The sequence below is a fragment of the Aplysia californica genome, unplaced genomic scaffold (genome assembly GCF_000002075.1).
Source record: "Aplysia californica isolate F4 #8 unplaced genomic scaffold, AplCal3.0 scaffold00484, whole genome shotgun sequence".
NCBI lineage: Eukaryota > Metazoa > Mollusca > Gastropoda > Aplysiida > Aplysiidae > Aplysia > Aplysia californica.
The window spans coordinates 338,233-353,449 of NW_004797754.1; the positions used below are offsets into that span (position 1 = coordinate 338,233).

Here is a 15,217-nt window from a genome sequence, read left to right on the forward strand (position 1 = left end):
ACCCATACAAACACAAACACACACACACACACACAAACACACCCATACAAACACACCCATTCTCACACGCATACGCTTACCTATACAAACACACACACATACTCACACACAACCATACAAACACACACACACACACACACACACACACCCATACTCACACACACATACACACACAGCTGAAGCAATGTGAGAACCAGAATCTGCAGGAGAAGGCGTGCTGCATGAAGGAGTCGGAGGAGCTCGAGCGCAAACTTTCGCAGGCCCTTAACAACTTGAACTGTACCTCCGGGGAAATCAATAAGCTGAAGAACCAGTGTCAGTGAGTGGCGAATGATTGATCATTGCTGTGGTGTGGCCTGCTTCCTCTTTTTTCTCGTTTCTAAACCCCTTTTTCTGGTCCTGTTCGAAATGTGGACGTTATTCCATTGGGAGTCTCTAAATTTTCACTGAGAAGTTGCAGTTTGTTACTCCACTGCTCAAAGGATGAGGGGTTGGAAGATGCTGGAGGCAGGGTCTACTTCTTTTCTTTCCCTCTTTTGTTTCTGCCGTTCTTTCATGCTTATTGCCTGCACTTAATGGTTGTTATGTGTTTATGTTCCTCTCTTTTTCCAAATAATTTTTTAAAAACCCTGAAAACCCCAAAAATTTAACCTGACAATTTTTTTAGACTGATGCAAGCCGGGCAGTAGATGGTTGCTTGGCGCTCTGGTTAGATTTGCTCCTTGTATTTCTTTGCACTGCTTCTCTTGTCCTTATTTGTTCATCATGAAATATGGTGGTTAACGAGGGTGGTTTGAAGGTGCTCTAGTGTGGTTTACTTCTTGCTATCAAACATCTGTCAAACTGATCTGTCCTTCATTTTTGTTTTTGTTACTCTCTGGCAACACCTCTAATCTTTGGCGCTTATATGACATTATTGTGTTGCAAGTGCTGTAAAACTTATTAAAACTGGTGGTTAACCATGTCCCTACTCTACTTTTTAAATGAGCCACCGTCTTGAGTACTTTTCTTCGTTAAGACTTTTGCCATAGTCAGACAGGGAGGGTTATGCAGGGCTGCCTAAATCTACCGATTTTTCCGGTAGATACCAATTTTGGGCCTGTTCTACCGCCATACCGATAAGGTGACAAAACTACCGAATTTGAGATGGATGGATGCCGAGAGAAAAACCCCCCACATTCTGCAGTTTTTCCATTCTTTTATATTTTTGCGGAAATCCGTACATTCCGGAAGTACCGTACTTGCCGCATCATCGTATCACCTCCCTGCGTTTAGAGAGATGAAGAGAGAGAGAGAGAGAGAGAGAGAGAGAGAGAGAGATCGGCACTTGCCTCAGTAACATGACATGTCAGATATTTACGGCAACTCTCGGCAACTACCATATTGCGCATTTTGTACACTCGACAATTGTCTATCTGTGCTGTTCAGTCGGCAATAGTTTTTCACGTTCAGATTGACTAAAATCTGTCTACTCACGATAGATAATCTTCCTCCTTCCTTTCATTCATTCTTTCTTTCTATCTTCGGGGTTTTTGCTGCGGCTGAAAAATCTGTATTTAATTCATTTATCTAGAAAACAGAATTGTGAATGTAGAAAGAAAATCGATATCGAAGCAAAACATTCTAAAATCTGTCTTGGTCAAGAGAATTGGTGAGTACCAAATGAGGATTCTACGCAGGATGACTGAGAATCGGAAAAAAAAAATCGCTGAGACCTGAGAAAATGCACAAAGTCCTTGAAACCAAATCTGAGTTCATATTTTACCAGTCGCGTTTGTGATATTACTTTGAGCTTTCCCCAGTCCGAGAGTACGTTTCGCGGTTCGCGGGAATAGGTTCCATCGGGAAAATCAAAATCTTCTTTTGCTTTCGTCACCGCTCAGAATTGTCCTTTAATAGTTTGTTAACGTTTGATTTACAGTTTATAAAAATTTGTAACATGCAGTTGTGCATAAAAAACACAGTGTCGCCATACAAATTAAATCGATATTCTCTCTGATGTCACTCTAATGACAAAAAAAGTAAGAAAAAGAAAACAAGCGTCCTCCGATTTCTAGATTGTCAGGCCCGTCATCGTGACCGGTCAGTGAACCTGTGCGATTTTGTATCATGTGAGTGTGGCATTAGTAAGGGACCGGCCGACGGTTACTGGGGTAATGAAAGTTCATTCAAAGTAGGAGTGTTGCAGGGCTTCGGAATTGAAGGGAAGTGTTTGACGCAATAAAGTCTACTGCAGCAGGATAAGAAACTGATTCTAAAATTAAAACGATATGTGGAAGTGGTTTTGGCATTCGACAATCGAATGCGTAAATGAGGGAACATTAGAGCACAGGCTTGATGATTGTATCTTCAAGGTTGGTGTTTCCGTATTTGTTGGATTTGTCAGTGATGACAAATTGAATAGTGGCAATGAGGAAATGCCATTTTCAACCCTTGGAAAGCTCTATGTTGGACGCCTATGCATCATGATGGCTTGTTGCTGATTAAAAAACTGGTCCTGTGATTTAGCATTTTGAAAAAAAATCAATACTTAGTCCATGATGCAGTGATTCACTGATTGCCAGGTTTTCAGTATGTAGTTTTCACTACATCCCATGCTCTCACAGTCCTTCCCGCTCCGGCTCTCAGTACATGCTCTCTTCTATTTTCACTTTTTGCTCTGCAGTAAGCCAAACTATAAAGGTTTTATAGATAAGTTTTGTCTTGCATGCTTTTTAAAATCCATGATTGCTGAAGCCAAACATGGTTTTGGCAGTTGATGTTCTTCTTGCCTCTCCTCAGGCCTAGATCAGGATTCATTTTGTACTTTAAGGGCAAAACTAGTTAAAATTTATTGTCTGTCATACCTAATTCACAAAGGACTTATCAGTGTCCTATGCTAGAGTCAGGAAATATGTTTTAATATAGTTTCTATTTGTATGAGCTAGCGGTTTTGAAGTCAGTTTGGCAATCACCTTGCAGTCAATTCCAGATTCAATACTGAGTGATAGGTACCTTGAAAGATAGTCCATAAATGCTTTTTTACAAGAAACCTCGCCTCATTTCATACACACTGTTCATCTTAACTTGTGCACACCCAACCACCCCCTTCCTCTCCCCACATGTATAAACGCACATGAGAACATGCGCACATGCACACACAGACACACACACACACACACACACACACACACACACACACACACACACACACACACACGCACATGTGATGGACTAACACGTTTTCAAAATATAATTACCCAATATAACGGAAAGCAAATGCATTCGATGGGGCAACGATCATCTTTTTTTTCCTTCTTTGTCTTTGTACTACCTGATTTTGGGCCATACTACCTGAAACTGACCCTGAATCTACCTGAAATGGGAACTTTGAGGTAGGCAGCCCTGGTTATGGGTGTTCATTTGCTCGCCTGGCATTGTCTCCTTTTTCTATTTACATATTTACATCACCTATTTTATATTTGTCTTTCTGTAATAGTTGTATAGTGCAGAGAGCATGCTGCAGATTGTGACTATGTGCTATATAAATGTAATTCAGTTAAATTGTTACGACTATTTCATTCCAGTACTTGCCATGTCCCAATTTGTTCTCCTTGAAATGTGGCTGTTATCATGTCAACTTGCACTAAAATCGAACTGTGCTCATGTGTTCATCATCATCATCATTGCCTTTCTCACCTGCACCTGGGTATAGGCCACGGACGAACACTTTCCACCTTTCTCTATCCTGGGCTAGCCTCTTGATGTTATTCCATGTCTTCCCACTTTTCTATACTTTAATTTCTGTGATTCTTCTCCAGGTTCCACGCGGCCTTCCCCTCGATCTTTTACCCTGTGTATTCCAATCCAACACTTTCTTTGTTATGCAGCTGCCGTCTAATCCATCGCCACCGCCTTCCTCCTATCTCATCTCTGACTGGGATCTGATTGTTTTCCTTAACGCTTCCTCCTCATTGGTGACCCTGTCTGTCCATCTGACCCTCAGTAACTTTCTTAGACACTTTTTCAAGAAAACCTGGATCCTCTTTATGCAAATCTGTGATGCGTTCCATGTCTCACATCCATACAACAGGACTGACTTCACATTTGAATTGAAAATCCTCAGTTTTGTTCGAAGTGAGATATCTCTGGTCTTCCAAATCCTTTCCAAAGATATGAAAGCAGCCTGTGCTTTTCCAATGCGAGACTTTATTTCAGCACCTGTTCCTCCCTCTATGTCAATTATACTCCCAAAATAGTCAACTTGCACTAAAATCAAACTGTTCAAAATCAAACTGTGCTCAACCCCCTGGGGCAGTGCCTCTGACTGAAGTGTCTTTAGGCCATTCCCAAAGGGGGGACATATCTCGTTCAAGCATAGCAGAATTGTAAATGGGCTGACTCATGTCACGCTCCTAACTGTGCCTGATCTACAACAGGGAACTGCTGCTTTTTCTTTCCTGGTCCTTACTATTGTCATTTTCCCCTACTTCTTTTGTATATTTGTCACGCCCTTGTGACCTGCTATTTTGGGGTGCCTTGATAGTCGAAGCAGACGTTGTGCTGTTGAAGCTAGAGAGGTGAGCAGAGTAAGTGTGATTCCCTGTAAAGACTTCTCTGTTGACACCCAACCCTTGGCGCTCATATGACCTTATGCAGTTGCGAGCGCCGTAAAACCCTCTACTATAAAAAAATTTTAAAGAAATATATATATATAAACTGTGCTCATGTGTTCATGAACCTCTTTTTTTTTTTTGAATAGAGAAAAGTCGAACCAGATTGACAACCTTACAACAGAGAAGAACAGCGTCACTCGAGACCTGCATTCGTGCAAACAGAAAGCCTGTGAACTACAGGACCAGCTCAACAAGATGGAGGCGGACAACACAGAGCTGTGCCAACAGCTTCATCACAAAATGGAGTGTAGTAAGTTGTTTGTGGCACAAAATCAGTCTATGCTGACAGGCCTCATTGATGCCTTAAAGCAACATTTCTTTACACCCCCCCCCTTCCTCTCTCTGTCCCTCTGTCTCTCTGTCTCTCTCTCTCTCTCTCTCTCTCTCTCTCTCTCTCTCTCTCTCTCTCTCTCTCTCTCTCTCTCTCTCTCTCTCTCTCTCTCTCTCTCTTTCGTGCTGTCCCTGTAGAATTATGCAAATTTAGAAGGCCAAATTATGCACACAAAAAAAAGCAAAATTATGCAACCGTTACCGTAACGCCATTTGCGACATGTTTTGCTCTTTTTCAACACGAAGTTTCATGATTTTCATGTTTTATGTACCGAAAAATAGAAAACAGAACTATAGAGATAAGAAGTTTGTTGTGTATTTGGAAAAGAAAACAATACACATCAGTAAAGATAAAAAAAGCTACCAAAAAATATAATCTCTGTAACTTTCAGCTGTAGATTCTAGATCTAGATCTAGATCTATAAAGGAAAGAAAAATGTTCAAAAAAAAAAAAAAAAGGACATCTGAACCTCTGATGCTGGCACATTACTAAAACCAGGGACACCTGTCAAACATGAAACATCAGCAGACATGAGAACAACTTTTGATGGATTGAAAAATTCAGAAACAAAATCACAACCCATAACCAAGATCTTCTAACAAAGGAAATAACCAACTTTTCACTTAAATGAAACTTTTTACGGTGATTACGTCCCTTTACTCACATGGCGAGGTGTTAATTAATTGTTTTGTTTAAAAAAAGGGAAAAAACGTGGAGAATCCAAAATTATGCAAATGTTGCAGAATTATGCGAAAAAACGCGGCCGCACAATCGCATAATCCTACGGGGACAGCTTTCGTGTATGAGTGGTTGGTGGGTGCTCTGGTTTAGTCTGCCTTCACTGTGATCTTTGTTTTGTACTCTGTTCCTGAAGAGACGTGTACAAATTCGTGCTTGCTTCCTGTCGTTTGCAATAAGATGATCACTCAACATCTGACCTCTGTCCACAGTCAAGGACTTGGAGACAGCTCTCTGTAACAAAGACCATGAGCTCAAGGCTTGCACTAGGTGCCTTGAAGAGCTGAACAACAAACTGGCAACGTGTTCATCAGTGAGTGCCATTTTGTCCTCTTAAAGCGTATAGATTGCATTTTCCGTCATATTGTACTGTACTTTGAGTTAAAAAATTAATTTGAATTTTGTACATTTGCCTGTAGATTTTAATTAAATTAAATGTTGGTTTTTTTGTTTGTTTTGCAGTCATTGTTATTCCTAAACTTTGCTGAGGAACTAATTTTCTGTCATGTCATTTAAGTGATCTAATGATGTTAATCAAATATACTGACTATTTCACGAAATGGTACTTTTTTTTTACGAACACATTTTGTATTCTATCCTCCTGGAGAGTTCTTTTTATTTTAAAGACGAAATTACAGGAAGAAAATGGTGCTAACGATTTACCTTTGGCAAAGCTCGCATATTCTCAATCGCTGGCTGGGTGCAAGAACCCTACAAGTGCCAATTGCCAGCGAAATGAGGCTAAATAAATTTTCAGGATAAAAAATTACTTCTCTTCTTGTTGCAAAGAAAGTAACTTTATTTTGTATAGAAATGCTAGCCTTTTGTTTGAATTTTGCATGACTAATCGTATTTTATTTCTCCTTTTCCACATGTTTTCTAGAACCAGGTGAGGACTTTTTCCATTAGTTTGTATTTGACAGTTTGCCACTACTTTTTTTTCATTTTTTTTCAAGCTATTTGTGTGCTTTTGTTTTGGCCTTCTGTTTTGAAATTTTCAGTTAATGATTGTTTAAGAACATTGGCGCACCTTTGATTAACCTTTTAATAAGTATCAAAAGTAATTTGAAGTGTTGTATAAATGTTGTTTGACAAAGACTGGTAATAATTTTAATATTTTAGCATTTTAAAGTCTAATAGTTAACCAACCGTGCAGTGAACTTTTGCGAATGTAAACAACTTGTGTTTCGCGCGCTCATATAACCTTACGCAGTTGCGAGCGCCGTAAAACCCTATAGTACTACTACAAAGACTGGTAAAGCTTATTATGTTGTATACAAAATGTACAAACACCTGTTAAATGGCAACTTAAACTGAATACTTTCCAGGCGGCTAGGAATAATATGTACAGGTCTGTTAAGCTAATGAATTTTTAAGTGCATGCAGTCTGCTTTTTGAACAGGGATACGCGCAATAGATGCATTCTGTTTTTGTTATTATTATTAGTATTATTGTTATTTGTTGTTGTGCTTTAATTATTTCAATCTATTTTTTGGAGGGGCTCTCGTGGTCTAGAGGTTGCGGTGCTTGCCTTTTATTCATTTGGTCACGGGTTTTAAAGCGATGGAAAATTTTCTTCTCTAAAATGTTCTCCTTTCACCTCCTTCCCAACTCTCTAACCATGTTCTGTCACTTGCTTTCCTCTTCACGTTTTGCGCCCCCCCCCCCCCCCCCCTCATTTGTTCCTTCCTCTGGGCTTGTGACTTTCTGCAGCCTTTCTACAGCTACTCCTTGGCTCCTTTCTGCTGTCTTTCTGCCACACTCCTGATCTTAGGGTAGGTAAGATCTACTCCTCGCCTTCTCAGATAAGGACTAAAAATCTCGGAGGTCTTGTATGGAAGTTAGGCACGTTACAGATCTCTTAGTGGCTAAAATCGATAAGAGTAGGCGTCCCCCCCCATCCCCCCTCCTCCCACCAGCAAAATTCAAATTAATTCCTACCTAACTGAAACATTTGAATGTGTCTCTGGCGTTCATATGACCTTATGCAATTGCGTGCACCATCAAACACACACAAAAAATACAACTTCATAACGAAGGTTGCTGTTTTAATTTCGACTCACTATAAAGCACTATGTGATAATTCTCTCTCTCATCAGATGATAGAGTTTGGATGTTGTCTTGTATTTCTTTTATATATTTCTATTTTTCTGCAGCATTCATGTTGACTCTACACACAACAAGAAATATTTGTGACAAAATGTTGATTGTCATTTTAAAATGATTTTTATCAGAAGATTTTTAAGCATTTTAATCTGATCATTGACCAAAACCAAGCTGTGCTGGGAACTGTTGTGCCTGCAACCAACTTGTGTTTTGTGCACTCATATGACCTTAAACATTTGCAAGGGCCATAAAACTCTTACTTAACAATCCTAGTGTTGCAATGTCATGTTCTTCGCTGGCTAGGTGCAAGAACCCAACAAGTGCCAATTTGCTGGCTTAACAATCCTAGTGTTGCAATGTCATGTTCTTCGCTGGCTGGGTGCAAGAACCCAACAAGTGCCAATTTGCTGGCTTAACAATCCTAGTGTTGCAATGTCATGTTCTTCGCTGGCTGGGTGCAAGAACCCTACAAGTGCCAATTTGCTGGCTGGGTGCAAGAACCCTACAAGTGCCAATTTGCTGGCTGGGTGCAAGAACCCTACAAGTGCCAATTTGCTGGCTGGGTGCAAGAACCCTACAAGTGCCAATTTGCAAGTTGGCACTTGTAGGGTTCTTGCACCCAGCCAGCGTTAATCTGTTATCACTGGAACTTTTCCTGCTTACCCAGGCAGACACCAAAGCAGAGATCAATTGTCTGATGGACAAACTCAAGGCCTGCTGTGACGAGCTGCTCAAGAAAAACCGACTGCTCTGCGAATGTGAGGAAGCCCTGAAGTACGTACTGATGTCTCTTGTTGCATTGTTGTGCCTGTTATGTGTACAATTTATACATCTTTTAACTCACTGAGCCCTAGCCAGTCTGGAATCCTTATGATTTCCATTGTACTGGCCATTTTCATACTTTTTTCCAAAAAAATTCTCAGGAATGTAAGTTAAGTACTGGTACTTTTTTTTATTGGAGTATGGTCCTATTTTTTCCCCTTCAAAGTTCATATTTTAACCCTTTCAATGTCAAATAAAAGGATCATGGACTGTAGGTGAAAGACATGTCTTTTTTTACCTCCACAACTCCTCTAATCTTCGGCCATTATACAATCTAATTGTATTGCAAGTGCTGTAAAACTCTTTGTTAAGACAAAGCCTAATCTTGGATATGACAACACACCTGAGATCGGTCTGTGTCCAGTATGTGTATGTGTGTGTTTATGTGTGTCAACAGGCATTGCCAGACAGAAGTTCAGGCAAAATGTGAGGAAATACAGGGACTCAACTGTCAGTTGGAGGAGGTCAACTGCAAACTGCAGGAGAGGATTGTGAAGGTAGGGCAGAGCAGAACCTAGCAATTCAAAGTTAATAGTGAAGTGCTTACCAACTGCGAAATGTATCCTCTAGCACTGCAGGACACACAGAATTTCGAGACAGGAAATGTGACCAACCCTATTAAGACAACAGAAGACTATATGGACCAACAAAAAAACCGAGTTGGACGACTATGTGATGGATACCAGACTTCAAGTGTGATGTGATGAAGAAGAAGAAGAAAAATGCTTACCTATATTCATTTTTCACCCCTCAAGGCCCATAAGACTTTGCAATAATTCCCTTGGCTGACCAATATATTCTAAGTTATTTTTTCAGTGGAGTTTGTTGGATGTTTACTGCTGCTCTTCGCATTATTAAAAAGGCCGAGAGATAGAAATGGTTAAAAATCATTTTCCTTTTTTTTATTATCAAAGTGATCAATTTATACCTACTGGAAAAGTTCGGGCTCTAGTGTTGTTTTTTGGGCTCTCTGATGTATTTGCTCCTTCTGCTTCTGTTTGGTATTGTCATTTTCCTTACCTGTTCCTTGCAAAATGCTGGTGGTTGGAGATTGGCTCTTGTAGCTCCTGCTTTATTAGCCCTTTATTTTTTTTGTTAGTCCATGTTGCTCTGTGCTAGCACAACGTGACCCTAACACTTCAATGTTTTTTTCTTTGACTCTGGACTAAAGAACTCAAATCTAGTAGTAGAATGTGGCCTTAAACTAAAACAGGGCAACTGTTTATCTATTTCTGTTGCACCTGCGAAATGTAGCAGTTATTCTGCTACCTCGTTATGAGAGTCAGTGTTGGAGATTCTCCCAATGTGCAGTGTCTTCTTTGTGTTAGACATGGGTGGTTGGCGGGTACTCTGTGTGGTTTGCTTCTTCTTTCCTATCAAACATCTATCGTCAATATTTCCCTTCCTTCCTTTTTGTGTTTGTTACACTCTTGTAACACCCCTAATCTCCGGCACTTATATGACCTTATTGTGTTGCAAGTGCCGTAAAACTTTTACTAATACTAACCTTTGTGTCAGGTCGAGGAACTGGAGAAAGCCATTGAGGCTTTGCATAAAGAAACTGACAAGCGAATGAAGCGTGTGGATGAGCAGCTACGTCGCTATGAGTGTGAGCTCACAGACAAAGTCAGACAGGTGAAAAGAGTTACCTCTGACCTTAGCCTATAACGCTATTTCCCCAGTAGGAAGAACATTTCTGTTCCTGTGGGAAATAGGAATAATTTCTCTGTGTTATCTTTTTTGTTATTGTTAATGATACTTACTTTACTTACTTTATACTATATTCTTCCGCTTGAACCGGTGGGTGTGGCGGGGAGATAAAGGCCTCTTTCTGAAGCAAGGCGAGTGGCCTGGAGGAGGAACATCCCGTGAGCTCTGAGGGTGTCTGCTACAGATTGTTATTGATGAGTTATGAAAATTTCCACACTTAGGTTGCCTAGTTTGTTGGGTGCTGTTGATCAGTACTCCGATGTTAAAAACTGCCAGGCAAACTCATTTGAACATGTGAGGGTCACTACCATGTACGATTAAGGCCTGTCCCACCCTACACCTTGTTTTGAAAATAACTGCCTGACCTGAGGAAGGGGGGCATAACACTGTATGAGAGAAAACTTGCAATAGAAATTACCTGCAAAAGTAACCAGTTATGATAAAAATGCCAAGTAAACTGCAAAAGTCAGTACATGGACTGGATTTGTTTCTAGGCCTACATCTCCATTTTCTGGTTGATGAAGGGTGGTCCACTGATCAGTTGTAGTTCTAGTTTCCTTTTCGTCTGTGACCAATTTGACAACTAGATCTCAGTCCACATGAATGTCTGACTGCTGTGAACTATTATCAAAGAAGATTGAAATTGGCCATGAGTGACTGCATAAGAATATAATTTTGAAGTAATATTTTGTTTGTATTTCAATTTTATGTGTCAAATATATCCTATCAATTACCCACTCACTGGGTTTTTCAAATAGCACGGTCAATGTACATAACTGTGAAAATATAATATGCTTCTCTGTTACTTCCAGGATTGTTGTTGTAGTCAACTTTGTCTTACCTCCACTTTTGTTTCCTATCTAATTTGACTTGCAAAGTAAACACTTGCCGTGCTGTGCTACGAACTAATGTGAAAATAGCAAACTTGTTTCTTGTGCACTCATTTGACCTCATGCAGTTGAGAGGGCTGTAAATCTTACCAAGCGATTCTATCTAAAAAGTCAGTCTAGGACAAATGGGAAAAAAAGCAAACATAATGTGGGACACTATCAAATGTAAACTGAACTGCTTTTTCCACTTTGTGAACAGCTAACTGACTTAGATGAGTGTCTGAATCGGTGCCAGCACAACTTGAACGAGAAGACCAACGAATGTTGCCAGTTGGAACAGAGGAACAACCGCCTCTGCGGAGACATGCAGACTCTTTCCTGCAAACTCAGGGACATGGAGGAGGTAACTTCGCAGCTACTCACAGGCTCTCCCCCTCCCCCCTTCCCCCCAATGAGAATAGAGAGTATTTTAGTATTCCATGGGGATTTTTACCCTTTCACTCAAAGGGATTTGAGCTCATGTAATTTAGCCATTCTCCCCTTCGTTGTAAGACAATATAACCTCATATTGTGTGAAAAGTGTACGATTTAAGTCTCTTTTTAAATGTTCTTATTGTGTGCCTACCACATATCTCTTTCTACATATCTCTTTCATGGAAATTACAGTTATTAATTTTTTTTTTCAGAAAATTGTTCAAATATTTTTTTATGTTCTTTTTGGGTTGAACATAAGTTCTGATTTTTTTGTCTTTTCTAGCAACGCGATTGTTGTGGCAAACAGTTGAGCGAGTCCAAGGCTGAGAATGCAGAGATCACTCAGGAATTGCGAGTCACACGGTACATTATCTTGGGTGTAAATGTCTGAGGAAGTGCTCTTTATTTTCAGCAATAAGTACCTTGCACTGAACTCTGTGTGCTACTCCTTGTGTCTGTGGTGGTCCATGAGTGCTCTGATTGGGTCTGCTTCAACCAGATTTTGATTGCGTTTGGTGTCAACAGTATATTCAAGAAATTTGGCAGCAATTTAGGGGCCTCCAATGGCTGAGTGGCTTGCAAGCTCTGGCTCTGAAACAATGTCAAACAATGTTGGTGACAGCATTTAGATGGTTGGTCACTTGGGTGTGTTCATGAACAAGACAAGATAACCCGAGCAAAGAAACATGTGCTGCGCAATGGTGACTAGCAATGACATGTTTGTATAATTGACTTATTGGTGGGGGTATATTGTGTATTATGTGACATTTTTGTAAACTCTGAATTATTTTATATGTGCATTGTACTTGCTTTTGTAACCCAAATTCCCCAATGGGATCAATAGAAGTGGTATTTAAAAAATATTTTCATCTTCCCAACTTACTGTGAACTACAAATCAACAGCTTCTGTTCTGGGAAAAAATGTGGTCATTGTTGTAGACTATTTCAAGTTAATAAAATAATATTCACCTACTGGTTAAAAAAAATTGTGTGTCAATCCGCTGAATTGCCATTGAAAGCAGCTGCTACTGAGAAACCATTTCTTGTTGCATGGCTTAAACTGTCCATAAGGTGTAAAGAATGCTTTTTAGAAGCAAAAAATATGCGCTTTCACTGATTAACTCAGCAAAAGCTCTAACACACTTCTGATATCCCAGGGAGGAGCTGCAGACACAGCACCAAGAGCTGGTGGAAACGCGGCAGGCGCTGACGTGCTGTAACCGCGAGGTGGAGAAAGCACGGCGGGAGATTGATGAGCTCAATAATATATTCGAGGTCAGCCCGGCAATGATTGTGTGTGTGTGGGTGTCCCCTTTATTTGAAAACATGTTCTTAACTGTGGATGAAACATTATTTTGTGGCACTGTCCCTGTATCAAGGTTTTGTTTATGTTCTTAACGTTTAATTTCTTGAATACTTTTTTATCCTGATATATGAAAATATCCTTGCTTGGTTTTTATTTATTTATTTATATATTATTTATTTATTATTTATTTGTTGGGTTGTTGGGTTTTTTTATTTGTTGTTTTTTTTGGTTTTCTTTTCTTTTCTTTTCTTTTCTTTAGTTTTATTTTTTTTATTTTGGGTTTTTTTATTTTTTTAGGAAAAAAGGAAGGGGGGCGTTGCCTCATTTGCATGTGCGTCAACATAATCAACAGTTTTTCACAAGCTTCTTCACTATTGACATCCATAATAAGCTCATTTCACACTTCATCGACTGTACAGGATCGCTTTACCATCATTCAAACTATTCAAACCAACTAACCTACATTCAAATGAGCACTGACTAAATGGCTTGAGAGTTATTCTATTGAAGTGCTCTCCCAGCATTATTTCTGCAAGAGAAACCACTGGTAAAAACAAAATGGGTTAGTTTTGGAGATATCATTCCAAATGGGGAATCCCTGTGTGCATGCAGTTTAGGACAAATTATGAGAAAGGGAAATCCCTGGATGTGGTATGAATTGTGTTAAAATTCAGAAATCATGATGACCTTGTTGATAATTGGAACATTTTGAGTTTTTCAGGTATCGCCATCTTATTGCCCCTTGCTGACTTCAATCTTATGTCTGTTAAATATTTTGTGTTTAATCGAGATATAGTCTCTTTTGTAGGGTTTCAGCCTGATCAGTTTGTTTCTTGTGGTGACCATTCTGCAATCAAGTCAAATTTGGTTACATATGTCTTGCTGTCATCGATTTTCAGAGCACATCTATTTTTTAATACGTAAAATTTTGGTTTACGTCAATCTTCTTTGGATCTTCTCCAGAAAAAAGAATGTGAGATGAAACAGCTTTGTGAAGATAAGAACTGCCTGCTGAATAAGATAGCTCATCTGCAGTGTCGTATGGAGTCTGAAGCAGCTCAAGCGGCACAACAGATGGCTGACCTCAAGTGTCTCATGGAGAAAGAGGTTAGAGGTCACAGGTCTTGTTTGTCATGGGTTTTCATGGCTCTTTTTGAGGGAACACAAATGATTAGTGGCACACATTGATCAGCTTTTGATATAGCCTTGAATCTCAGTACTATGTTTTTATCCAACTTTGAGCATCGGACCAAGCAAATTCTAATGGGATGAATGGCTTATGTGAAGGATTTATTTAAATAATTATGTGATAGGAAGTGCAGCCTCACCAGAGAAGGGCAGCTGCCTTTGGTCCCTGTGTATTGTGGTCACCTTGAATGGCAATGGTTGCCTTTAACATACCATGAGAATAACTATGTATGGCAATTTGTAGTTTTATTTCAAACATATTGTGAAAGAACCTCCATACACCGCTTTGAAAAGGGACGAATGATTATATTCTTACACTGAGTAGTCAATTCGTAGATTAGAGGTCCCATGGGTTGACAGAATTAATATACTAGTCCAGACATTGATGGTGAAGCATATGGTGAAGTCTCTGCAGAGATTATATACATAGACAAAATGGTTCTTTCCCCTATTTGAGATACTAGTAGTAGTAGTAGTATAGGGTTTTACGGTTTTTTGAGATACTAATACAAAATGAAGTTCTAAAGAATACTGTTGGCTCCTGATACTATTTTTTGTTAGTGGCATGTCTTGCATCAAAAAGTTGAAATAAAGATTTTCCTATAAGAATTTTTCTTTGAGATATGAAATGGTAAGATGATGACTTAATTTTGCACCTTTGATCCATAAATAATTAAAGCGAACACATTTTCTTGATATTCCTGTTTAAGTCATTCAAGCAATGACATAAAGAAAAAATTAGGGTTTTTTAATATTCAGAATGAAAATCTGAAATTGTCTCCCTGGCCCTTACTGTGAAATCTGTGCTATCTGTGCACCCATATGTGAGGCATTGTGAGGAAATCAGGTGCTCGTCAAAATGAAATGCGAAGAAATTTGCATTTTTCTGTTCGTTTGGCAATTTTTAAGAAAAATTTTTGTTTTTGACTCAACACTTTTCATGTCCTTTTAAAAACACATTTCTGTGTGGATTTTACTGAAAAATGTTGATTTAAGGCACAGAAATGTAAATTTGCAGCTTCTAAGGGCTCTCAGTCTTTGAAAGTCGTCAAACTTT

General features: G+C 39.4%; 1 protein-coding gene across 3 annotated transcripts in view; it reads left to right on the forward strand.

The window, feature by feature from the left end:
• The window catches only part of LOC101864248 (coiled-coil domain-containing protein 18), a 61,216-nt gene that overhangs the window by 37,846 nt on the left and 8,153 nt on the right, over window positions 1-15,217 (forward strand). For all 3 annotated transcript variants that reach the window (XM_005105652.2, XM_005105654.2, XM_005105653.2), the window contains exons 18-28: window positions 177-319; window positions 4,742-4,905; window positions 5,937-6,037; window positions 6,608-6,613; window positions 8,498-8,604; window positions 9,050-9,149; window positions 10,171-10,287; window positions 11,452-11,595; window positions 11,950-12,029; window positions 12,824-12,941; window positions 13,936-14,079. In XM_005105652.2, the coding sequence (XP_005105709.1) occupies window positions 177-319; window positions 4,742-4,905; window positions 5,937-6,037; window positions 6,608-6,613; window positions 8,498-8,604; window positions 9,050-9,149; window positions 10,171-10,287; window positions 11,452-11,595; window positions 11,950-12,029; window positions 12,824-12,941; window positions 13,936-14,079 (1,224 nt within the window). The remainder of the gene's footprint in view (window positions 1-176; window positions 320-4,741; window positions 4,906-5,936; window positions 6,038-6,607; window positions 6,614-8,497; window positions 8,605-9,049; window positions 9,150-10,170; window positions 10,288-11,451; window positions 11,596-11,949; window positions 12,030-12,823; window positions 12,942-13,935; window positions 14,080-15,217) is intronic.